Genomic DNA, 26,143 nt, shown 5'->3' with positions numbered 1-26,143 from the left:
CAACACACATTCGGTCGTCGATCAGAGTTCCCGCGCTTTGACTCAAAGCCCAAAGAAACAAGACACACACGCTCACTCGTCCACTCGTGTGTAAACATAAAAATTAATTATAAAAAGTCTACTTTTTTAATGTTTTCTTTTTTGTTTTTCATAATGGAAGCGACTGAGACGTGAGAGTGATAGCTGAAGAAAGGGTGTGTGGTTGATGTGCTTGGTTGTCCACCATCCTCTTACTTCAAAACTAACTATTCACTTGTGTTCACCTCCACTACTTCAGTCAAAGCTCAACTCATAAACATATACTTATACTTACTCTCTATCTCTATCACTCTCTATCACTCCACTCTTTAGGTACACACTAATTATCACTATTATACAACTACTATTACTTATTCCTTTTTATCTTTTTTTACACTTGACTGCTTGACTGATTGATCGTTGCACATACTTGCAGTATCAACTACCCATTCAGTCATACATTCATTCATTCATTCTTATATCGTATCATATATACCTTTGATCAAACCGACCGACAAGGTTATTTATTTGTTTAAATAGATATTTAGTATTAATATCTATACAATCACTCAATCAATCAATCACATTCATCACTACTCTCTACTACATACTCAATCAATCAATCAATCAATCAATCACTCGTATATATAAATATATATATATATATAAAATATAATAATAACAATGACGACTTCTACATCATCATCGAGCAGCCAGCAGGTTGATTCTCTCATTGAGAACTCGGCAAAGTTGTCCATCGCAGCGGACAACATTGACAACAACAACAATGACAACAACGAAAACAACAACAACGACAACAATACAACGACGACGACGTCAACCGCCACCACTACTTCATCCGATGAATCATCACAACAGACAACCGCCACCACCACAAGCAGCACCGAGCAGCAACAACAACAAACACAACAACCAACACCATTGGACAGCAACCTTATCAAACATCCACTACAGAACAAATGGTCGCTTTGGTTCGACTACCGCAATGCAAAGACATCGCAGGACCAGTGGGCCGACCAGCTCAAGAAGATCATCAGCTTCGACACGGTCGAGGACTTTTGGTGCGTGTTCAACAACCTGCCCGCCGTCAGCTCCATCAAGTCGGGCAGCAGCTTCCATCTGTTCAAGGACGGCATCGAGCCCAAGTGGGAGCACGAGGCCAACAAGAAGGGTGGCAAGTGGATGGTCAGCATCAGAGACAAGGCCACCGCCGACAACATGTGGCTGCAAGCCGTCATGGCCTGCGTTGGTGAGACCTTTGACACAAGCGATGACGTCTGTGGTCTCGTCTACCAATCCAGAAAGCCAGGTGACAGAATTGCCATTTGGACCAGACATGCCAACAATGAGGACCTCACAAGAAGGTTAGGGTATGTTATATCTCTCCAATCTCAATCACTCGCTTGTTCGGTCACTAACCATTCTCTCTCCCTTCCCCTCCTTTACCCTTTACCATTTACCCTTTATCCCATTCTCTCTTTCTCTCTCTCTCCCTCTCTAACAGCAAATCACTTAAATCAGCAATGGAGATCACCGGAGGACTGTTTGGATACACTCTTCATGAGGACTCGCTGAGAACTAGCAGGAGCCAGGGCACCAAGAACCTTTACGACGTGTAATTTTTGTTGTTTGTCGTTTTTGTTCTTTGCATACATGTACACACAACTCCAACGCCGCCTCGAGAGCTCCCTGCGCCACGGCCATCCATCCATCCATATTTCCAAATATTATCCATCCGTCAATCACCCTTCATCGTTATCCATCCTCAATCCACAATCCAATCCAATCAATTATATATTGCATCGTTCTATTTTGAATAAGAATAGAATCAATATCAACATATAACATCAACATCAACATATCTCTCTATCTTCCCTGCCGTCTCTACCAACCTTCCAACCAACCAAACAAACCTATCCATCTATCTACCTACTATCTACATAAGCAAGCCAGTACCTCGACACTGATCAACAACAATGTGGCTACATACATACACACACATATATTGTGTTTTAGGCAACGTGTTCCATCTATCTATCCATCCATACCATACCGTGAGGGACTCGTAGTCCGCCGTCAAGGGCAATCAATCAATCAATCACTTGTCTAACATGGCATTGTAAAGCTTGATGGCCAACCCAGCCAGCCGCCAGCCAGCCGCCAGCCAGCCCAGCCAACCATCGATTCGATACGATTCGATTCTTCAATATTCCATAGCTGGCACCATTATTCATCGACAACAAACAAACAAACAATCACAATCAATCAACAACCTAATATATACATCGGGGCCGGCCTACATGTGGAACTTGAATATTCCAAATCAATCAATCAATCAATCAATGGGATTGGTCCCAATGATCACTCGACACAATATCTACTACATACTTTACACGCACATCCAACAGAGAATGCAACATCAATCCAATCCAATCCAATACACTACACTACTCCAATCCATATCCAATCCAATCCTACTCCTCCCAAACAGAAGAATAAACAAAAACATTGATATACTATATTACACTATTAAATACTTATTATCTTTGCTTCAAAGAAAGAGTAGTCGTCGACGAGTCCATCAAAGTCGACTAGTACTTTGATCAGTGAGGGTGATTGAGATTCATTAACATTACATGAATGATACAAAGCGTGGTGTAGGGGGTTGATTAGGGAGTGTGTGGGTGTGTCATTGGAAAAGGGGTGGAGTGAATGAGCAAAGGGAGGGAGTTGCACTGCTCAACCATCAATGAGAGAGATAGGAGTCAAAGCAAAGCTTGCTTCCTTGTTGTGTTCTATAAATACGATCAGTACTATTACTACTACTACTACATACAGATACATATAAATATATCTCTCTACATATATACAGGTAATCAATCAATCTCAACCAACCAACCAACCAATCAATCAATCAATCAAAAAGTCATCGATTTAACAAAGAACTCCGATAGTAACGATTCAAACAAGTTAGTGTATAAATACATTAATTATTGATACTATTTATTCTTGTTGTATTATATAATAGATAATAGTAATAGTTGTAAACAATTCAATTAAGATCAAACGAAGGAATCAATCACGTGACAGCACAGCACAATCAATCAATCAAACAATCAAACAACAAAGTACTTGAAACAATGTCAAATCATATTAGGAACATTGATGATTTGGTGACTGTATATCGAACGAATGATAAGAGTGCACTGCTGCGTACGACGGAATCAGTCAGTTTGATTATTAAGACTTTGTCACAGTTGTCATTGTCATCGAGTGGTGATGGAGTCAACTCACCTTCGCCATTGAGCGAGACATCCCCATTGTCACTGGCAAACATTCTGTGCGAAGTGATCAAGGAGGAGGTGGAACTGGTGATCCCCGTCCTGGACCAATACTACCGATGCATACTGCACATGCTGCAGGAGGTCTCCAAGATGCCGCCCTCCACTGCAATGCTCGATCAATTCATAGCCGCTGCCACGCCATCGCCAACGGCATCGTCACCTTTGCGCTCAGGCTCTATCTCCTCACCGCGACCAACCAACCTTACCGAGGCGACCAATGCCGCCATCTACACACTATTTGGCACTATCAGCTTCCTCTTCCCGACCAACGACAAGCTGTTGGCACTGTCCGTGCCCCATGTCCTAAAGATTGGTCGTCACTCCATGCAGATCCAATCCATCGTATTCTCCACTCTCTGCTCAGAGACTGTCAACCAAGCTGCAGTCCTAGCTCCATTTGCCAAAGACTTTCTTGATGTATGACACTCATTCAATCGATCGATCAATGATCGTTCAATCAACTAACAATACCTCATCCAATCCATTAGTATTCATCAACTTATCCAAACTACTTGTCGATACTCAGTGGACTATGTCAACATAATCAAGCAGACTTTGAAAAGAATATACCATACTTGATGGAGTGCTTTGAGAGGTCATCGGAGAGCAAGGCCAGTATCCTCTCCATCTTGTCAGAGATTGCAAGACATAATGCATGCAGTCTGATCCCATACGTTGTTCAGCTCAAAGGATGTCTACTCCAACAATCATTGACCACACTCTTTGGAACCATTCTCAAGTTCATCGTGGCCAAATACCCATCGGCCATCACTCCAATCATGGATGACATCTTACTCTCAATCACAATGATCTCTGCATCCAAGTACTCACTCATTCAAATGTAAGTACCATTCATTCATTCATTCATTCATTCAGTCAGTTCACTCGCTCACTCCACTCACTCATTCAATCAATCAATCAATCAAAGAGTTGGAATGTGTGGACCGGAAAAGACGGATAAGTCATTGGAGTTCTTGCTTCAACTGTTGTCTAATGAGGAGAAGAATACTACAAGGGATTCAAATACTATTGTTTCGATATTGAAGGGACTAAAGTCGATACAGAAGACATCGCCAAACTTGTTGACTGATGTTGGTATCTTTGCCAAGTTCCAACAGAGTCCATCGGGCGTATACAGCGAGTTCATTGGCACATTGGCACAGGACATTGTGGATCGCATCAAGGAGCATGCTGCAGCTGTCAGTGGCAACAAGATGTTGGTGATCAGTCTGCCAACACTACTGGACAGCACACTGGACAACATTGATGCGCAGGCACAGCAGGTGCATCAGACCCTGGCGACCATGCCCCAGTCTGAGATTAGGAGATACCTTTGTATCAATCACTATCAACTATGTGTGGACACGTTATTGCTTCTGCCAATACCAGTGCAGGGCAACACAGCCACTCATTTGGTATTCTCATTTGGTGGCGAGAAGATTGAGGTGTCGGTGGTCGACTCCCCACGTCTTCAGACACTCTGGCAACACGTTGACTACCTTCAGTCGGTCGTGAACCTCAACCGATTCCTGGATGCCAAGCAACAGCTTCAAGTGGATGCCAACAGCTCGATTGTACAAACACCATTCCTCTCATCGGGCGAGATCAAGGAGCTGCATCAATCGTTGCAGGCACACTTTGATCGATCACCGCCTCCCCCTGCCACCACCACCTCCATCGCAATCACCAACTCACCAACCATCAATGTAATACAACCATCAGATAATCAAACGACAACTCAATCATCATCGGATAACAACAATACAGACAACAACAATACAATCACACAAATCCATATTACAGAGATGGAACCATCACTTGCCATACCAACAGCATCATCATCATCACAACCGACGAGTGGAGCGACAAGTCCACGTCCACCAGCACAGGTGTTACAAGAGGGCTTCCTTAACAAACAATCAAAGTACCTGAAACGCAATGTGGCACTTTGGTTCATGCTCAATCAAGACTGTCTGACTGGCTCGACAAAGAAGGAGCGCGCCAACTCAACCACCGACAACAACAACAACAATAATACCGAGTCACGAGACGAAGACACCAGCTTCAAGATCCCACTCTCAGAGATATTGAGTGTGAAGGAGAATGATAAGCTATCCAGTGGCACATTCACATTGAAGCGCGCCAAAGACAAGTCCGATGCATTGCCCGAGATCAAGTCATTCTACATTGTGACACGCAAGCGCAAGTACTTGATCAGGGCATCGTCACAGGCGGAACAAGTCCTCTGGGTACAAAAGATCAAACAACAGATTGCAGCATATGCCAGTGGGGATCAAGGTTCCACAGCATCACCAATTGGATCTCCACAACTTGTCAGTGCATCCAGCAGTCCACCACAGAACAGTGCCAATGGCAATGGCAACAACAATGTCAACAAGAAACACAAGAAGATGACCGTAAAGCTATCACAATATCTTGTAAAGATTGGTAGCAATGGAAAGACAAGCAAGAACAAGTAATAATACCAATCCAGCACCAATCAATAAAGAATGGTAATGATGACACTCACGCCAAATCAGTCGGTCGTTCAGTCGGTTGGATCTACTCCAAAGGGTGCGTTGATGACATTTCCGTCGAAATGATGGTCCGCATGCAGCGGACAACCCACCATGGTGGATGATGTAATTGGAAATGGCTGCCCGCCACAAAACACGATTGATAGTTCCACTAACAATCATGTGCCATCTCACAACAGAGAGTGTGTGCGCGTTAGATCGTGAATGATTAGACTTTGACCCGCCTTTGGATAAAGGATTCGTCATCAAAATCACACACATAATTGCGTAAATTTTTCGTTACTACCCCTCTCTAGTACAATCACGCACTAACTCACTCACTAAACTTGGTTACGTTTGTTCATCATCATCAGTTGGAATGATATTATCTTCAAAAAAAAAGCCAAAGTTTTGATTTATTTTTATTTTTTTTTCAAATGCACCAGGTTTCTTCACTCTCAACGCACCAACACACTCGCTCGACGATCACTCTCTCCACTCACGCACACTCACTTCCCTTCGTTCACTGCTCGACACTGGCAGTCATTTGTATTTCTACCAAACACTGGACAACTCTTTGTTCCTTACAACAACCTCTTTAGCTCATATACATACATACAATGTCTGCTGACAAGTCAAAGCAAAACCAAGACCCAGTCTTCACCTTCATCAAGGACTCCTTGATCGGAGGTACCGCCGGTGGTGTCTCCAAGACCATCGTCGCCCCAATCGAGCGTGTCAAGCTCTTGCTCCAGGTGCAAGCTGCTTCCACCCAGATTGCTGCTGACAAGCAGTACAAGGGAATCATCGACTGTTTCACCAGAGTCTCAAGAGAGCAGGGTGTCATGTCACTCTGGTATGTATAAATCTTAATATCTTATATAACTTAATAATTATTTGTTCATTTGATCGTTTGATCGTTCGTTCGTTCATTCATTCGTTCGTACATTCGTTCGATCGATCATTCAATCAATGAACATCATTCAATCAATGATGAAACAAACATAATAACTAACATTCAAACAAACAAACATTCTTTATATCTCTCTCTTTCTCTTCATCCCCTCTCCACCAAACCTGTACCTACTATGTATCCTTGTTGTTCCATAATAATATAGGAGAGGTAACTTGGCCAACGTTGTCAGATACTTCCCAACCCAGGCCTTGAACTTTGCCTTCAAGGACAAGTACAAGAAGTTCTTCGTCCGTTGGTCCCCCAAGGAGGCCCCAGTCAAGTTCTTCGTCGGTAACTTGATGTCCGGAGGTGCTGCTGGTGCCACTTCCTTGCTCTTTGTGTACCCATTGGACTTTGCCCGTACTCGTCTGGCTGCTGATATCGGTACCGGTGCCAACCGTCAGTTCACTGGTCTCACCAACTGTATCTCCACCATCTACAAGCGTGATGGTGCCATCGGTCTCTACCGTGGATTCGGTGTTTCCGTCGGAGGTATCTTCGTGTACCGTGCTGCTTTCTTCGGAGGTTACGACTCAGCCAAGGGTCTCCTCCTCGCCGATCCAAAGAAGGCCACCTTCTGGCAGAACTGGGCTATTGCCCAAGTTGTCACCACCATCGCCGGTGTTGTCTCCTACCCATTCGATACTGTCAGGTACGTATATACTCATACTCCTTCATGCATTCATTGACAAGTATACTAACATTACATGTGTATCTTTCCCATTCAAATACTTATAGGAGAAGAATGATGATGCAGGCTGGTCGTGCAGACATCCTGTACACCTCCACCTTGGACTGCTGGAAGAAGATCCTCGTCAACGAGGGACCACGCGCTTTCTTCAAGGGTGCCCTCTCCAACGCCATCCGTGGCTCTGGTGGTGCTCTCGTCCTTGTCTTCTACGACGAGATCCAGAAGGCTCTCGGTTTCGAGGGTGGTGTTGGTTCCGAGTAAATATACTCTCCATCACTTACTCGCCCTCTATAAGCAACAACATCATCCACAACAACGACAATCATTGTTGTCCACAATCGTCCACCATCCCAATGTTGTTGTCATTGAGGGAAATAAACAACTTTCAAATATTAGTTCAAACTCTTGCTCTGCACTCAACTTTGTCCTTCCTTTCATTCGATCGATGGAGCATCCCTTGGACTGGAATGTCTTGTCGTTTGAGTGTATCGTCCTACGACAACGATGGATGGATGCGATGTGTCCTTCTAACGAACTACCAACATGACCTTATAAGTATGAGAGGGGTCGGGTCCACCAACAGGGCATCAGATGTGATTGATATTTTACCGGATTTGGACACTTTGGGCCAATTGAATGAACGAGAATGATCGTTTGTTCCCTCATTTCAAAGTGACTCTCATGTCAACAATGTTGTCTTATTCATTCTCATTGACATTCATTAATACTTAATACGTATACATATAATATATATATATAGAGATAAATACATTATGCAACAACTACAACTACAACTACAACAACTAATATTAGTTACATTCTTGGTATTGGCTGCTACTTTATTCATTGACAATGTCAATGGTGACAATGTCATTGGTAACGTGTACTATTACGACCTTTCCCAATGTCAAAAGAGTTTGACAGAGGTCAGATGTTTGATCGATAAAAATGACAACTTTGGACCCAATGGTGCTTGGTTAGATGCCGTCGGAAGGACGACCAATGGTCCAAATTGTCTCAATCCAACAGATTCTATCATAATATCAACTTCGAGGCAGATACTTCGTCTCAATCCTTCACAAGACTATTACGTAGAGATTAGGGATTGCATAGTTGGATCGATTTTGGTCGAAACAGAGTTGATCAGTTCTCCTCCTAAGTTGATTGTTGCCGCAACGGTGGATGTGTTTGCCAACACCGACATTCAAGTCAATGGTGTCCAGTCCATGTTTATGACCGCCGTCGACATGACAATCAAGTCGGTCAGCGTCAGCAGTGCCAATGTCTTCGACTATAATGGACACCTCTCCATCAAGAGTCTCAGTATCCTACAGGGCTCTATGATACAGGGCAATGGTTTATTACCCACAGCCAGTATCGCAATACAAACACTCGCGGCAATGGACACCCTGTCGGCCTTGAATAAATGTTGGATCTTGTCCCATCACCATCACAGACAGAACCGATCAAGTCAATGGCATCTTGATGCCCAATGTCAGGTTCACCAATGGCGCCACGATCAATGGCGTCACCTACGACAATGACTTGTCCTACATTGGCAACGCCCAACTCACTTTTAGTAAGAGTTCCAACATCCTTATGGAGTCAGCTACCGATTCTTTGACGATCAATGCCGACATGATCAAGGCCACAATCAATAGCAATGCAACATTGTTTGTCAATGGCACCAGCATCAACTTGATCAATGTTGGTGATCAACTAAACATTGTAGTACTATCACAACAAAACCCAGTTGTCAACATCAGCATGAAGTCTGGACACATGGAGTCACTGACCCTGAGTGGCGACAATGATACCCTATGTTATCTCCATGGTCAATTCACTATTGGAACAATATTAGGACAGCACCCATTACTCTTTGAATATCAAGTCATCACTCCAATCATTGTGAATGAACAATCAAACATCGTCATCTCTGCCAAGAACAACAGCACACCATTCACCAGTGTGACGGTCGACCAGGGCAGCCAACTGACGCTCAACTCGTCCAATGTGATCACAACACTCGAGAAACTGGTCGTCAAGGCATCGTCCACACTCTACCTCCAATCATCAGTAGTTGATGCACATAACAACGTGACGTTGCAATCGGGTTCCAAGATGGTATTGATGGATGGCACTACAATGTTCGTTCGTCCATACGTCCAGCAGGACAGTTCCGATAACTATAAGCTCACCAACTCATTCGAGGTCAGCGATGACAGCGTACTGGATATCCGCACGCCACTCAATGTCAACAACAATATGCCAGTGATCATTACCAACTTGACCAGCGTCTCATTGGCAGGCGAGGTGATCGTGGCCTTGGCCCAGGAGGACCCAGTACCCAGCAAGTTTGTTCTCTTCCTGTTGCCAACACAGGCCAAGCTGCCCAGAGATGTGACAGCGACATCTTCATTGTCATCCAGTACCGATGTACGTGGAGTATCAGCGCCCACTGCCGATCACAACGAGTTGTCTACATACTATGTAGAAGTATATACAGTTCCCAAACATTCAAGATCAGTGGCAGCAATTGTAGTTCCAATCATCCTGGTGATGATCATTGCACTTGGAGTTGGAGCATACTTACTTTATCGTAAACGTAAGAATATCAGAAGAAAGAAGGATGATCCACTAGAGTACATCACATTCCAAACAGTTGATCCAGAAGAAGACAACCTATAATCAATCAATCAATCAATCGTTCAATCAATTAATCAATAAAATAGTAATAATACAATAATATAATGATAATAATATAGTTGTCATCCTTCCCTTCCATTGATTGATCAATGAGTTGCCCCTGGGGGCGGGGACATGTCGCTTCGAAGATGACCCCTCCTGGGCCAACATTACTTTAGAAAACGAAGCATGACACTAATGACGAATCTCATTGTTGCTAACTTGTTCACAATCATTCAATCAATCACATAATATTGAATGTGATTAGTATCACTCGATCAACTCTATCAACTCAACTCGATCAATCAATCAATCAAACAAAGATGATGTTACAACGCAGTCGCACAATACTCAATAGACTGTCACATGTCAATAGTAACATCATTAGGACTACCGGACATGGACAACATCATCGTTATAGTACAAGTACAAGTACAACAGACAATACAGGCAGTGGCACATCAACATCATCAACATCAGCAAGTTGGCATATGTTCAAACCATCAATCAATCTACAATATATAAAGGATAACAAGACAATGATACAGGAGAATGCCAACAAACGAAACACACAGATTGATGTTGGAGCAATAGTAGATCTTTACGATAGGTATCGTGGCGTGAAGAAGGAGATCGACTCGGTGCGTGCACGCAAGAATGCTATTGCCGCCAATGTCAAGGCAAAGACTACGACGAGCGAGCAGCGCGCTCAGCTCGTCGAGCAGGGCAAGCGAGTCAAGGAGATGCTGGTGCAGATGGAGCTCGATCACGACCGCATGCTCAATGAGCTCACGTCCGAAGCGCTCAAGATACCCAACGACACACATCCCGACTCGCCTGTCGGCCCCGAGACATGCGCGCGCACCATCCTCGAAGTGGGCCAGAAGCCCACATTCGCCGGCTTCACACCTCGCGATCACATCGAGCTGGGCGAGTCGCTGGGCATGTTGCTGCCCGCCAGCCAGACATCCGGACACAAGTATTACTATTTCACACGCGACGCTGCCATGCTGGAGATGGCGCTCAGCTATTGGGCCTTCTCGACAATGCAGATGCGCCACGGGTTCACGCCCGTGATCACGCCCGACGTCGTGCATCCCGCGCTTGCCGAGGCGTGCGGCTTCCAACCACGCAGCGACGCTACACAACTTTACTGGCTCAAAGATCAAGACCTGTGTCTGACGGCCACGGCCGAGATCCCTCTGGCGGGCATGCACGCCAACTCAGTGCTGGACGAGCACCAGCTGCCACTCAAGCTCGTGGGCTTCTCCCACTGTTTCCGCGCCGAGACTGGACGCGGCGTCTTCAACAAGGGCATCTACCGTGTGCATCAGTTCAGCAAGGTGGAGATGTTTGTGGTGTCGACGCCCGAGCAGTCCAACGCGATCCTCGAGCAACTGTTGCAGATTCAGATCGAGCTGTTCACGTCACTGGGGCTGCCGTTCCGCGTGCTCGACATGCCCACCGAGGACCTGGGCGCGCCCGCCTTCCGCAAGTACGACATTGAGGTGTGGATACCCAGTCGCAACGATTATGGCGAGATATCAAGCGCGTCGTCGTGCACCGACTATCAGAGCAGGCGATTGAATATCAAGTATAGGCAATCGAGTGATACGCCATCCGCGTCAGTGTCGCCCACCGAGTTCACTCATACATTGAATGCCACTGCATGTGCTATACCAAGGATAATATTGGCAATAATGGAGAATAATCAACAAGCAGATGGTTCAGTTATTATACCAGAGGTACTTAGACCATTGATGGGTGGTAAGGATAGGATCTTGCCTTTAGCGTCATCATCGTCAACTAGTAAAAACTGATCACTCGCTTCAAACATGTTTACAACGAATGACGTGTTTAGTAGTTTGTTTGAGGTCATGCACTTCTCTGAACTTTGCGAAATGGGTAATTTCCTGGGGTGGGTCACATCCATCATCTCAAGTAACTGCGAACCAAAAGAGCACCATCATTCTTTATCCTATCCTCCTGGATTTACACTGAATGGTGATCTGAGGGTGCCAAGACCATGGAACTCATTGAATAAGTTCTATAAATCGTATGATCAAACGTGCGAAGTGATCAAATTGAAAATGACGATAGTGTGTGTTTAGTCTGGAGTGGAGTGGTCCCTTTGCCTCCACATTCACACCGATCTGTGTAAAGCCCGACAATCCAACCCCACAATCTGAACCAAAATAAAACACACCAACACACAAACATACAAGATGAGATGGATGGGTCACGTGTTGGTTTGACGTTTTGTTTGAATGAACTATCTGACTTCATTTCATTTATCATCATTTATACCATTTGATAATTATTAATCTATTTATTACTAACTTAAGGTGTTATAAGATATATATACTATTATGTATTCATAGATCACCATCAATCAATCTTAAATCAATCAAATCAATCAATCATGTACAATATTAATAGACTGAGTATCACATTGATAATGCTATCAATGATACTATTATTACAATTACAAACAACAATAGGTATGTACCCTCAATCATACATACATGCATATTCGAGATGGTGTGATCACATCAGACTAACAAGAATGAATGAACGAATGAATGAACGAATGTAGTGATATCCAAGACAGTACAAACAGCATTATATGATGTGAAGCAGGTTACTTTACTTGGAGGCGATATGACATTTGTTAGTGCAGAGCTGACATTTGATGAACCTTTATATTGGTTGGACAGTTATAGTTGTCCGAATTATTCAAGTGCTGGTGTGCCGCCAGCATGTCCACCATGTGATTATACCAATAATAATGCATTGGGTTGTGGCAATAGTGCCTGCAATCCATTATGTAACAAGACACAGGATTATAATATGGCTTGTGGTGACGATGCACCTGACGACTTGACGACCATCACACTGGGCCAGCCGGTACGCGGAACGACGCCGTCCCAGCTCGGCATGACAACATTCAGCTATTACAACTACTATGCTTACACGACCAATCCATCGGGCTACAGGCTATCGATGAAGGTCTATCAGGGCGAAGGAAGGTTGTACCAGACCTTCCATCCAATCGATCCCCAGAACGACCGATACAACCGAGCGATACTAAGTACACGTGAAGTGGCCACCATGTCCATCTGTCCAGACAACAAGGCCAACTCATTCCCCTTTGGTACCATATACTTTTACATCGAGAACCAAGGTCTATTCGATCTTGTCTATGATATCATTCTCGAATCTATTGGTATGTTGTGGACGTCCATTACCATGATTGATTGATTGATCGACTGACTGACATTATCCAATCAATCATAGATGTACAAACAATTGATACAACAGTAGTACCATGCACTAATGTTGCAAGTGGTATCCAATGTATTAATGATGGCGCTCACCTCTTTGACTTGGTTAGTGCTCCGCAAAAGGTCTACTCATTCACAATCAATCAATGCAAGAATATTACAATCGACTCATACTCCAAAGACCTCATCATGTTTGCCAAGGTTGAGGATCAATCAGTATCATCAACAAACTATGATTATTCATGTAGGTTGTCCACTCAATCAAATCAATCACTCAATCACTAACTTATCCAATCAATTAGCATCAAGTAGGATTGTTGTACAATTGTGTCCAGAGTCTGGAAAGACTACAAAGACATTGTATATAGCATTGGTGATCAATAATGATAATATGAATGGAGTTGTGTCTGACTTTTATGTGACGACAAGTGGAAAGTACAAGTTGGTAGCACTGCAAGACAACTCTGTGATATCAGGTACATGGGCATTGGCTGGAACATCAATGATCACATTACCAACTACCAAGAACAAATATAGATGTGATGACTATCATACTGGATGTACCATATTCTATCCACTTTTCCCGCGAGCTCACAACACGCCCCTATACCCAGTACCAAGTACATTCCTCGACTATGGCTTGGCCAATCCACTCTTTGATGACATAAGGTATGGTATCCAATCATTCGCATGGCTATCAAACATGGACTGACACGACACAATCAATCATGAAGCATCAATGAAACAGATAACCCTGCAGTGGCTAATGTGTATCAATTTGGATTGACGATGGAGACATCGTATTCTGATATTACTGTACCATTCTTAAAGCAAGACGACATGAAGGGTGGAGTACAATTGACATTCTTGGATAAGGTCGTTTATGGCGATGGCACAACTGTCAAGGGATCATTCACATTGACCGCGAGGAACTTGACCAATTGCAGTTACACAGAGTTCATGACTGTCTACAACATGCAAGATCCAATGTTGAATCAAATGCAGAACAACACCAAGCTGATGCTTGTTCAAGCACTGCGATACCAGTTCGATATGATGGTGGCACGCGATGAATACTACAGCTGCTATGAGTTGGCTTCACAAATGGCCAACATCACCGAGACCTATGTGATGGTCAACACCACGCACTGTCCAGTCTACTCGTCCAACATGGACGACTACCTCTACGACCCATGCTGTGGCATATACTCACAGTTTGGGGACGTGTGCACGCCTCGTCTGCAGAGAGTGCACAGTCTGGTTGTTGGCGAGATGGACACAAAGAGGATCGAGGACCAGTGCTCGCTGCCCGAGTGCACAGAGTCAGTTTTGAATAACTTTGTCTCGTCCGTGTATTGGAACTCCATACACCCGTGCGAGGACCAGACCAACGCATACCTAGGCCCACTCAAGCAGTTGTTTACATTGCTACGCGGATGCCACAAGGCAGTCGTGCAGCCACCACCATGCATCAATGATGCCCAATGCGCTGCATATGCCAACAAGACCGCTCGATGCAATATGCGCACAGGCGAATGCGTGGCGCCCCGCACAGAGGTCGAGTCGGCCTTCTCAAGATGCGTCCTCAACTTCATCCCCCAGCAGCTCAAGTACGACTTTGCCGCCGCCCACGGCTTTTCCCTCAACAACACACATCTCGACGAGATTGTCCAGCAGCTGTTCTACACCACTGATTGCACGACGAGCACCAACGTCGTGCCATACCTGCGCCAGCAACAGGTCTACACGTCATTCGATCCCAACTACAAGATACATTGTTACCCGCCCGTCACTGGCCTGGACCTGTCCGCGCCCATGACTATCTACGACACGTGCATGCAGTTTGACTCGGACAGGTACTCATGGACACCGACTCACGTCGATGCCAACAAATGCAGTGGCAACGTGAGGTGCAATTGGAAGGGAGAGAATGGTACACTCGATAGCTACGACCCAGTCGCACTCAGTACCGAATGTGCCAAGAACACAACATCGTTCTTTTGTGGTGACTGCAGTGACCCGCTGCTCAACTGCTACGTCGACCCGACAATCACGACCAAAGATCAATGCGAGAACACATTTGTTTGTTACAGACCCAACTCAAAGGCATCGTCGACCACCAAGCGAGGAGCATTCTCCGTGCCCAACAAATACTACACGACAAGTAACGCGGCGCAGTGTACTGATGGCTCGTGCTCAGTATCCTGTCCAACATGCAGCGCAGGAGTATCATGTAACATTCAATACTCGACACTTACGACATGTCCAATCATTGGTGGTACATTCCCAGCAGCTTTCTCGATCAATATATCTGGAATCACACACTGCCAGTACAACAACGCCACACTGACATCAGGTCAATGCGTAGACCCACTGGCCAAGAAGGCCACATTCACCAACTGTGCATCATTGTCCAATGAACAATGTACAACATGTGGCGCATTGGAACCATTCTGCGCCTGCTCACTAGTCGACGCACCTTGCAACCAGGCACAATGCCAGCAGCCAGCCAAGCGTGGCACGTGCTCCGACGAGTTCTACTTCAATTTCAAGCTCGGCAACTATCCCACGAATGCACCCAAGTGTTTGTTCCCATGGTCGATGCCAGAGAACCCACAGAACTCCTATCCCCAGTGCGTCTATGGCATGGAGCAGGACTCGCCCATGGGCTGCTTCTCCCTCAACATCTCACACATTGATCCTGCCGTTTGTTTGAATGATGGAGGAGTCGTTTGGAATCAGTCGCTGACAAAGGGACAATGTGAGGGCTACGCCAACCGATGCATGGGCAACGATCAGTCTGACACATCCGTACTGCCTTTCACCAAGCGATTCAACAACAAGACGCAGTCATCATGTCAAGCTGCTGGCGAGATGTGGATCAGCCCATTCCAATGGAAGCCAGCCCAATGGATTGACTCTGCGCCTGTCAAGCTCCAATGGATGCCCGTCGACACCAAGGTTCAAGCGCTGACAATCTGGAACAAGACCATCGACTACTCACGTGTCTTCTCCTCCTTCTCTGCGTTCGCCTACCTGGACATGACTCAAAAGTTCAGATCGGAGCTCATGTGTAGCGTGGCCAACATCAAGTCCCCACTCAGCATGTTTGCCTGCTCCTGTGGAACTGAGCGCGGAGAGGACTGTTTCTCCAGTCGCCTCGACGCACCCTTGGCCACTGTGATCAGGATTTGCGCCAAACAGAACAGCACCACAACAATCAATGGAGGCACGATCACATTCACCGAGTCATCAGTGGTCAACAACACATGCAGCAACATTGGTGTGAGCATGATCTTTGCTCAGACCTACCTGGGCAAGCAGGTGCAGACACTCTCGTCGGACTTTATCGCGGTGATCCACCCCGGCGACTACGCCATCTTCAACGAGCAGCAGGGCACCATTGGACAGGTGCTTGCCAATGGCGCGTCACTACACTCCAACGATCGAAACACACTCAGTCTGCTACTATGTCTCAATCAAACCATTGAGTCTAGGTATCCAATCATTGACTTTGCCGCCGTCTATGGCAATGATTCCAATGGCGCCGTGACCCCACTCGAGTGCACAGTGTCAGTGATCAACGGATCATATTGTTGTGAGATCAATCCATTCCCCTCGGACCCCAATGTCAGAACACCAAGTGGCTACCTACTCATCTCACGTATTGCACAATGGCGCAAAGAGAAGTTCCGTCTACTCACCGACTCTGGAAAAGTGTTAGTCTACATCCTAGCCGCCATATTCCTCCTTCTCGCACTCATCTGTCTCGTCCAACTTGCCTTCTTTGTATTCCTACGTATACTCAAGTCCGAACCATTCCGCATTGTCCATGTCCTTTTCCTATTCCTATTCCTCTTCACTGTTTGTAAGTTGTCCTTGGGTTACCTGGAACCATCCCTGCGCATTCACTAATCAATCAAACAATCATTAGCACGTGGAATATACTTCTCTCAACTTCCAACAAGTGGAGAAGGAGAGGATGATATTAACACGGTTGGACAGTATATTCTGGTCGTGTTGCCAACATTCTTGTACTTTACAGCCTTTACAATTGTGTTGGTCATTTGGTATATCTTGGCAAACATCAACATGCGTGTGATGACCAATCTCCAGAAATTGATCAATCGTCTGGTGATCTCGGTCAATGCCGTGCTCTACATCCTATTCATCGTGATCGTGTTGGTGTTCAACTACACCGGACCTGAAGACCCACAGACATGTGGCGGCAGGATCATTGGCAGGACGACCAACAGTCGTGCACAGTCTGCCGTCTCGATACTTTATGCCGTGGTGCAATGTGTTCTCTCTGTGGTCATTGGCTTTGGATTCATTTACTATGGCAGCAAGGTCTATCGCAAGTTGTCACAGCTGGACTCCAAGACGACAAACACGCGACATCTCAAGCACAAGACCATGGCAATGGCACTGATCTTTGCCATCAGTTTCTTGTTGCACTGTATATTCATCATTATCTTGGTGGCGGCACGTCCTTCCAACATCCTATTCAGTTTCATTCTCTTAGTATTGACAGAGATACTGCCAGCCACAACACTTATCTTCTCCTATCATCAGTTACCATTCACTGCAGCTGGTGGCAACACATCTATCCAACTCAAGAAGTCCAGCAGTACATCATCGTCACCATCAGCCAGTGTACAACCATCAAGTGGTAGCAGTACATCATCGACAGGAGCCACTCAACCAACATCATCATCGAACAACAACAACAACAACAACAACAACAACAACAACAACAATAATAATAATGTCGATATCAACAATACAGATACAATGCCATCAAGTGGGTAGTTATAATAATAAACCGATCATTCATTCAATCAATCAATCCATCCAAACGAATCGTTTCAAGTTGAACTTCCCCCACGCACTAACTGCAAGAAGTCAACAAAGAGTCATGTGACCCACCACACCCGATTAAGTTGTTGAATGAATGAATAAGTGTTACAGATAAGAGATAGAGATACAGAGAGAGATAGAGAGAGATGGGTAACTCGACATCAACACCCGAGTCTACCTCGACCTCAACTACTACTACATCTACTTTGTCAACGACGACGACGTCACTTGATTCATTGGACTACTCATTCGCAAGCATGGTTGGATTGAGCAATAGGATGAATGATGAACTCAGAGCATTGATATCTAAACAACCAATGCCTCGAGAGATTGACAAGTTCATGGAGACATTACTCTCCAATCTCAACTTCTCAGAGAGTTCCAATCACACCTATCTCTCACAACTCCTCCACGGTCTGTCCAAGCAGTTAGGTATGTTCAAGTACACTGTCATTCATAGCATCACTGACTGACCAAGATGATAGCCATCAACAACCTTGAATCAAAGAACTTCAATAGGATATTAGGTCACTTTATTACAAAGCTCAATGAGTTTAAAGAGACAACGATGTTGGCGACGACAGTAGATCACACACAATCAGTTGACCCAGCAATCAACGCTCAACAACTACATGCATATAATCAGATACAATACCTTATCAACTATACTATATTACTTCAATCATTCACACAATACTTTATTGAGAACATGTCAAGACTAAGTCTACATCAACAGTTCTGTGCCCTTGACAACAGCTTCAAACAACTACCAATCGATCTATTGACCTCACTCATTCGATTCCTCTCTCATGAATCAACGTACGTTATGTTATGATCACATGACACTGCATTTGATCGATGACTGACCTTCAATCAATCATTCAGGGACTTAACATATGATCTACATCTGATGCTTTATAATTATATGTTGACATTGTTCTCGACAGAGATGTATAGACCAATAACAACTACAACAATGATGTTGCGAGATGATGATGATGATGATGATGACGACAAACAAAGGATTGAAAGCAATGTATTCTTGACATTACTGATGAGGATGTACACTGACAAGCTGATACCTGAAAACGATATATATATATTCATCAAACAACTCTATGTCAACATCACAACCGACAAGCCAAGACCAAATGCTTCCAATGGTCTATTGAACTCAATTGGCAATGCTGCATGTACCTATCAATCATTCAATCAATCTCTCTTGCTCGATCACTCACCTGCCTTCCTCCCTCCATCCCTATCATAAGCTTACCTGTTACTCATACCTTGGAGCGCATATCGATACTTCTTCCCGCCTGGAGACGGTACATCAAGGTCAGGTCCACTGTCGGACCTCTCCCTCTTGACACTCCTGGCCATCACTCAATATCACAATCCACCAAATGGCAATCCATTCAGAAGGCTTACGAACTCAATCCAAGATACATTATGTAAGATACACGATTTTCCAGTATGATCATCACTCACTCCTCAACACTGACACATCATCATTCCAAATAGTCGTAGACCTAGACACATCTGGATCGTCATCACCTAACAACAACCGATTTATAATTGCCATTTCAATGTCGACACTTTATGAGCGCATAATAATCTCACCATCATCCGATAAGAACCTCCTACTACTCTATTATTTATTGTTGGATAATCCCAACTTCTTTAGATATGTTCAATCCAGAACTGATATAGACTCACTGGTATGTATTGTTCATTCCCAGTCCATCCATCCATCGTGCTCAACCCACTCATTCATTCAATCATTCTTTAGGTACTACCATTGTTACAAGTTCTATATAGTTCATTCGAGGAGAAGCCTCAACAAGTGTATATGATCCTTATTATAATACTTATCCTTTCACAGGACACCTTATTCAATGCAAATGTTCATTCATTGGTATGTCATTCAGTCAGTTGCATTATGAAACCATCCTAATCAATCAATACAATGTTTAGGTCATTCATCAAGTACTCTGGTATAAGGAAAGATTGTTAAAGGATATATCATTGGGAGGATTGTTGATGGTTGTACTGATCAAATCCATATTGTTCAATCTTTCAAAGCTGAGGGATGTCAACCTACATATGAACTGTCTAGCGATACTTGCCAACCTCTCATCAAACATTGCACAAATACATCCATACCCTGCCACCAGACTGGTAAAGTTGTTGGAAGTACTAACTCATCGATTCATTAAGCTGTAAGTTGTAGGCCAGGACACATGGATCACCATGGCTAACCAAATCACTCAAACAGTAAGAAGGTATTATCATCATCACCTCAGATGTATTCAGCAGCTGGTGATAATGGAGACAACCACAACAATAATAATAGTCAGTTGGAGATATCAATCACAGACATCAACTCTGGAGAACTACAGACACACTTTGACTTCCTACATACAATATTACAGATTGTCAACAACACATTGACTTACCGAGCCACCTCCAATCTTCACTTGATCTATTCACTACTCCATCACAGCGAGTACTTGTCCGACTTGGTGGCAACCAACGATGAGATGTTATCAGACATCTCGACCAATATACTTAATGTATGTCATCAATCAATGAACCCATCAATCAATCAATCAAACTAACCACTGGTGTACAGATATTATCATTCTTCACAAATGAACTAGCGGCTGAAAAGACAACTGAGGACTGGTCTACAGAGAGAATACTATCATTCCTCGAGACAAAGTCCAAGCAGATGTTGATACCGCCATCCAATCCGGAGGGCATTCTTCGTTTCCAATACGAAGAGGTCAGCGACAGCTATGAGTTCATCACCCCATACATGTGGACAATAATCTACAACTTTATGGGACGCAAATGGGATGCAAACAATATAACATTGTTCCAGATACATCATACTTCATCATTGTCAGATCCATTACCACTTGAGACCTCAGAAGGTGTTATTGGCACAACAAAGAACATAACAGAGTCTGCAATAAATATATGATGATGTATGTATGGTTTAAAATGGGATGGCCATCAAATAGTTGATGGCAGTAGTATATTATGATTCTACCCAGGAGGAGGAAATGGATCTCGAAGAATGGGAACCTTGAGCAACATCGGCTATCTCTACCATCGATCGAAAAATCAAGCAAACCATCAAACAATCAATCAATCTATCCAAACAATAAATAGTACCAATAATGATTGCCATCAATGATCCTCAATTATTACTTCATCAATTGATTATCCCAAATGATCCCGACACCTTTTTCTCTTGGCTTGGGCTGGGCAAACTGTGAGGAAACAGTACAATGATAATTAATGGGCTTTCTCCCAAAGTATTAGGCAGTTTTACTCAATCAAAGGGGGAGCCTTACACAGTACCATACCAGATCTTGGTATCGGAAAAACTGTGAGTGAAGCAGTACTTGTTATCGACGAACTTGTTGTCAGTGCCAACTGGTCCGGTATGCCACCCATTGAAGGTATGAGCGAGGGTCATGCAGTAGTCRCCTGGTTCGAGGTTGGTGCTCCAAATTCCAGTGTTGCTGGTCAAATCGATCGTTTGAACGAGGGTACCATCCTTCTTKGTKATRTTGCCRACAAARTSCCAGGCKGGTTKCTCACCAGMATCCTTGGCACCATTMTTGTTTGWATCKAWGAAGATCTCAACCTCGACCTTGGCCTTGCCAACGATACCATACCAGATCTTGGTATCGGAAAAACTGTGAGTGAAGCAGTACTTGTTATCTACGAACTTGTTGTCAGTGCCAACTGGCCCGGAAATCCATCCATTGAAGGTATGAGCKAGGGTCATGCAGTAGTCGCCTTGCTCAAKGTTGGTGCTCCAAATTCCAGTGTTGCTGGTCAAATCGATCGTTTGAACGAGGGTACCATCCTTCTTTGTTATGTTGCCRACAAARTCCCAGGCKGGTWGCTCWCCAGCATCCTTGGCACCATTCTTGTTTGTATCGAAGAAGATCTCAACCTCGACCTTGGCCTYGMCAACGAYRCCATACMWGATCTTGGTATCGGAMAAASTGTGGGTGAAGCAGTACTTGTGATCGTCGAACTTGTTGTCAGTGCCAACTGGTCCGCTTTGCCATTCGTTGAGGTTATGATCGAGGGTCATGCAGTAGTCACCTGGTTCGAGGTTGGTGCTCCAAATGCCAGTGTTGCTGGTCAAATCTATCGTTTGAACGAGGGTACCATCATTCTTTGTAATGTTGCCGACAAAGCCCCAGGCGGGTAGCTCACCAGCATCCTTGGCACCATTATGGTTGCGGTCAATGAAGATCTCAACCTCCACCTTTGCCTTGCCAATGACACCATACTTGATATCGGTACCAGCGGCTCCTTGAGTGAAGCAGTATTTGCCATTCACGAACTTGTTGTCATCGCCAACTGGTCCAGTCTTCCCGACATTGGTCGAATGCTCGAGTGTCACACAGTAGTCGCCAGGCGCTAGGCTGGTGCTCCATGATCCATCGATATTCTTCAAATCGATTGATTGAACGAGGGTGCCATCCTTCATGGTGATGTTGCCAATAAAGTCCGAAGCGGGCTGTTCACCAGCGTCCTTGGCACCATTATGGTTGCGGTCGATGAAGACCTCAACATTGAATCTTGGCAATGGGATAGTAGTTGAGGTAGTGGCTGGGGTGGCGGTGGTGGTAGCAGTTGTTGCTGGAGCAGTGGTTGCTGGACCAGTTGTTGCTGGAGCAGTTGTGGCTGGAGCAGTGGTAGCTGGAGCAGTTGTGGCTGGAGCAGTTGTGGCTGGAGCAGTTGTTGCTGGAGCAGTGGTAGCTGGAGCAGTTGTGGCTGGAGCAGTGGTGGCTGGAGCAGTGGTAGCTGGAGCTGTTGTAGCTGGAGCAGTTGTGGCAGTTGTAGCTGGAGCAGTGGTAGCTGGAGCAGTTGTTGCCGAAGCAGTTGTAGCTGGAGCAGTTGTGGCAGTTGTAGCTGGAGCAGTTGTTGCTGAAGCAGTTGTAGCTGGAGCAGTTGTGGCTGGAGCAGTTGTAGCTGGAGCAGTTGTAGCTGGAGCAGTGGTGGCTGGAGCAGTTGTGGCAGTTGTGGCTGGAGCAGTTGTGACTGGAGCAGTGGTAGCTGGAGCAGTGGTGGCTGGAGCAGTTGTGGCTGGAGCAGTTGTTGCTGGAGCAGTGGTAGCTGGAGCAGTGGTAGCTGGAGAAGTTGTTGCTGGAGCAGTTGTTGCTGGAGCAGTGGTGGCTGGAGCAGTTGTTGCTGGAGCAGTTGTGGCAGTTGTTGCTGGAGCAGTTGTGGCTGGAGCAGTTGTTGCAGTTGTAGCTGGAGCAGTTGTTGCTGGAGCAGTGGTAGCTGGAGCAGTTGTGGCAGTTGTAGCTGGAGCAGTTGTAGCTGGAGCAGTGGTAGCTGGAGCAGTTGTAGCTGGAGCAGTTGTTGCAGTTGTAGCTGGAGCAGTTGTTGCTGGAGCAGTTGTAGCTGGAGCAGTTGTAGCTGGAGCAGTGGTAGCTGGAGCAGTTGTAGCTGGAGCAGTTGTAGCTGGAGCAGTTGTTGCTGGAGCAGTTGTGGCTGGAGCAGTGGTGGCTGGAGCAGTGGTTGCTGGAGCAGTGGTAGCTGGAGCAGTTGTTGCTGGAGCAGTGGTGGCTGGAGCAGTTGTAGCTGGAGCAGTGGTGGCTGGAGCAGTGGTGGCTGGAGCAGTGGTGGCTGGAGCAGTGGTTGCTGGAACAGTTGTAGTGATGCCTGTCGCGGCCACAGTCTGGGCAATTGATGCTGTTGCCGATGTTGGGAGCGAGGTGGTCACAGCAGTGGTCGCCACTGTAGCAGCAATGGTAGTTGGCTGCGAAGTGGTGATTCCGGTGACTGTTCCAGCGCTTGAGGTTGTCAATGGTGTTGAGGTAGTGGCAGCACTAACTGTAGCGATGATGGTAGAAGCTGTAGCCGGAGTTGGTGTGGTTGTCGTGGCAGTGGTAGCAGTGGTGGCGGTGGCGATGGTGATTCCAGTTGAGGTAACGATGGTACTCGCGATTGAAGTGGGCTGTGATGTTGTGATGCCTGTCGCGGCAATAGTCTGTGCGATTGATGCTGTGACAGTTGAGACAGGAGCAGTGGTAGCTGGAGCTGTGGAGACTGGAACAGTCGTTGATGCAATGCTGGATGTTGATGATGGAGCGTTGTTTGTCTTACCAATTGGAACCAGCAACTTTCCGAAGGCATCAACAGTGGTGGCGTCCAATGAGAAACAGTACTGGTCGGTGGAGTTGAATTTGTGTGATTTGCCTAAGGGGCTTGTGGAGTATACGCCCTTGGGATCGGTGATCTTGAGACAGTAGCCGTTGGGTGTTAGAGAGGGGAATAGGAAGCCCTCAAGCATCTTTGTTTCATCTGTGGAGGCCGTTCCCACCACTTTTCCGAATATGTCAGTCAACTCTACTTCCATGCCACCCAATAATTGCTCTCCAGGGTTGTTCTCGCCATTTGAGTCGGTGTCGATCCAAGAGTAGCCGTGGATGGTGAAGGTAACAGGGTGGGCCTCGTCCACAGGTATGCAGCCTCCATGAATCGACAACTGGAACTTATCGTTGGTGGTCGTATCGTTGAGCATGAAGCATAAGTGACCATCCTCCTCAAATTGGGAAGATGTACCCTTGGGTCCGATCTTAAAGTTGTTCATTGGGTCCTTCAGAAGTACACAGTACTCGCCCTCGAGCAAAAGTGGAGACAAGTAGGTCTTGGTAGCATCGAAGATGAAAGACTCAAAGGGTCCAGCAACTACAGCCTTTGAAATACCATTGGTTATCGATCTCTTTTTGAGTGGGAGGAACTCTGCCTTTCTATACAATGCACCATTAAGACCTCCCAATCGTGGCTCTCCGGGGTCGTTCACACCATTCTGTTGATTGATTGATTGAGTGTGAGTATGTGATGAAAGATGTAAGAATATTAGCTTGAGATGTACATACTTTGTTCGTATCAATGAAGGTCAAGAGAGCAAATTGATACTTTGGGACACTTGGTAAAGGTGGTAGTGTCGGACTATTTGGTGGGGAGGATGTTGGAGAGGAGGTAGTAGAGGCTGTGGTGGAAACAGTGGTGCTCATCGTTGTAGTGGCTGTAATAGTGGAAGTTGGAATGGCAGTTGTAGAAGCAGTTGTTGTTGCCAAGGTGGTCATCGTGGTTGTTACTATGGTTGAGGTAGTTGGCACCGCAGTTGTCTGGGCTGGTGTCGTTAAAGTAGTAGCTGGAGCAGTGGACGATGAAATGCTGGCATTTGTGACTTGACCAGAGCTAGTTGGAGATGTAGTGGCTGGACCTGTGGTAGCTGGAGATGTGGTAGTCTGAGTGGACGTTGGCATAGCGGTTGTGGCTACAGGACCAGTTGCGGTGGTGGCCGAAGTTGTCTGAGTGATCGTTGGTCCTGGACCAGTGATCGTTGTGGCAGTGGTAGGTGGAGCAGTGGTAGGTGGAGCAGTGGTGGCTGGAGCAGTGGTAGGTGGAGCAGTTGTAGCTGGAGCAGTTGTGGCTGGAGCAGTTGTTGCTGGAGCAGTGGTAGCTGGAGCAGTGGTAGCTGGAGCAGTGGTAGCTGGAGCAGTGGTAGCTGGAGCAGTGGTGGCTGGAGCAGTTGTTGCAGGAGCGGTTGTGGTTACTGGTGGCTGGCTGGTAGTTGAGACAGTGGTAGTAGCAGTGGTAGTAGCAGTGGTAGCGGTGGTGGAGGCAGTGGTCGTCACAGGTGGCTTGCTAGTAGTTGTGGCAGTGGTAGTAGCAGTGGTGGCGGTAGTAGAAGCAGTGGTCGTAATAGGTGGCTTGTAGTA

At 45.6% G+C, this 26,143-nt stretch overlaps 9 protein-coding genes across 9 annotated transcripts; 8 read left to right on the top strand and 1 right to left on the bottom strand.

Annotated features, from left to right (window-relative positions):
* Positions 1 to 702: 702 nt before the first annotated feature.
* On the top strand, positions 703 to 1,658 carry SAMD00019534_029980 (hypothetical protein; the record flags this gene model as incomplete). Its single annotated transcript, XM_012901131.1, has 2 exons — positions 703 to 1,409; positions 1,544 to 1,658. 2 exons carry the CDS (start codon positions 703 to 705, stop codon positions 1,656 to 1,658), a joined length of 822 nt encoding a protein of 273 aa, XP_012756585.1.
* Positions 1,659 to 3,179: 1,521 nt separating this feature from the next.
* Positions 3,180 to 5,863, top strand: SAMD00019534_029970 (hypothetical protein; the record flags this gene model as incomplete). The annotated part of the gene is made up of 3 exons (XM_012901130.1): positions 3,180 to 3,800; positions 3,872 to 4,224; positions 4,312 to 5,863. The coding sequence occupies 3 exons, from the start codon at positions 3,180 to 3,182 to the stop codon at positions 5,861 to 5,863; spliced, it is 2,526 nt and encodes an 841-aa protein (XP_012756584.1).
* Positions 5,864 to 6,519: 656 nt separating this feature from the next.
* SAMD00019534_029960 (hypothetical protein) lies at positions 6,520 to 7,806 on the top strand (the record flags this gene model as incomplete). Its single annotated transcript, XM_012901129.1, has 3 exons — positions 6,520 to 6,755; positions 7,018 to 7,506; positions 7,593 to 7,806. The coding sequence occupies 3 exons, from the start codon at positions 6,520 to 6,522 to the stop codon at positions 7,804 to 7,806; spliced, it is 939 nt and encodes a 312-aa protein (XP_012756583.1).
* A 512-nt stretch (positions 7,807 to 8,318) lies between these two features.
* On the top strand, positions 8,319 to 10,233 carry SAMD00019534_029950 (hypothetical protein; the record flags this gene model as incomplete). The annotated part of the gene is made up of 2 exons (XM_012901128.1): positions 8,319 to 8,919; positions 9,002 to 10,233. The coding sequence occupies 2 exons, from the start codon at positions 8,319 to 8,321 to the stop codon at positions 10,231 to 10,233; spliced, it is 1,833 nt and encodes a 610-aa protein (XP_012756582.1).
* A 485-nt stretch (positions 10,234 to 10,718) lies between these two features.
* Positions 10,719 to 12,044, top strand: SAMD00019534_029940 (hypothetical protein; the record flags this gene model as incomplete). Its single annotated transcript, XM_012901127.1, has 1 exon — positions 10,719 to 12,044. A coding segment is annotated over one exon (1,326 nt), but the record flags the coding sequence as incomplete, so codon positions are not given.
* Positions 12,045 to 12,855: 811 nt separating this feature from the next.
* SAMD00019534_029930 (hypothetical protein) lies at positions 12,856 to 18,299 on the top strand (the record flags this gene model as incomplete). Its single annotated transcript, XM_012901126.1, has 4 exons — positions 12,856 to 13,456; positions 13,817 to 14,183; positions 14,249 to 17,382; positions 17,449 to 18,299. Coding segments are annotated over 4 exons (4,953 nt in total), but the record flags the coding sequence as incomplete, so codon positions are not given.
* A 784-nt stretch (positions 18,300 to 19,083) lies between these two features.
* On the top strand, positions 19,084 to 21,360 carry SAMD00019534_029920 (hypothetical protein; the record flags this gene model as incomplete). Its single annotated transcript, XM_012901125.1, has 8 exons — positions 19,084 to 19,193; positions 19,260 to 19,567; positions 19,643 to 19,825; positions 19,896 to 20,092; positions 20,164 to 20,289; positions 20,349 to 20,593; positions 20,650 to 20,947; positions 21,007 to 21,360. 8 exons carry the CDS (start codon positions 19,084 to 19,086, stop codon positions 21,358 to 21,360), a joined length of 1,821 nt encoding a protein of 606 aa, XP_012756579.1.
* A 372-nt stretch (positions 21,361 to 21,732) lies between these two features.
* Positions 21,733 to 25,432, bottom strand: SAMD00019534_029910 (hypothetical protein; the record flags this gene model as incomplete). The annotated part of the gene is made up of 3 exons (XM_012901124.1): positions 21,733 to 21,872; positions 22,503 to 25,224; positions 25,295 to 25,432. 3 exons carry the CDS (start codon positions 25,430 to 25,432, stop codon positions 21,733 to 21,735), a joined length of 3,000 nt encoding a protein of 999 aa, XP_012756578.1.
* A 31-nt stretch (positions 25,433 to 25,463) lies between these two features.
* Positions 25,464 to 25,613, top strand: SAMD00019534_029900 (hypothetical protein; the record flags this gene model as incomplete). The annotated part of the gene is made up of 1 exon (XM_012901123.1): positions 25,464 to 25,613. The coding sequence occupies one exon, from the start codon at positions 25,464 to 25,466 to the stop codon at positions 25,611 to 25,613; it is 150 nt and encodes a 49-aa protein (XP_012756577.1).
* Between the last annotated feature and the right edge of the window lie 530 nt (positions 25,614 to 26,143).

Source organism: Acytostelium subglobosum (assembly GCF_000787575.1).
Source record: "Acytostelium subglobosum LB1 DNA, scaffold: scaffold5, whole genome shotgun sequence".
NCBI classification, from domain to species: Eukaryota; Evosea; class Eumycetozoa; order Acytosteliales; family Acytosteliaceae; genus Acytostelium; species Acytostelium subglobosum.
The sequence above is the reverse complement of the archived record's forward strand: the minus strand, read 5'-3'. Positions and strand labels throughout refer to the sequence as shown.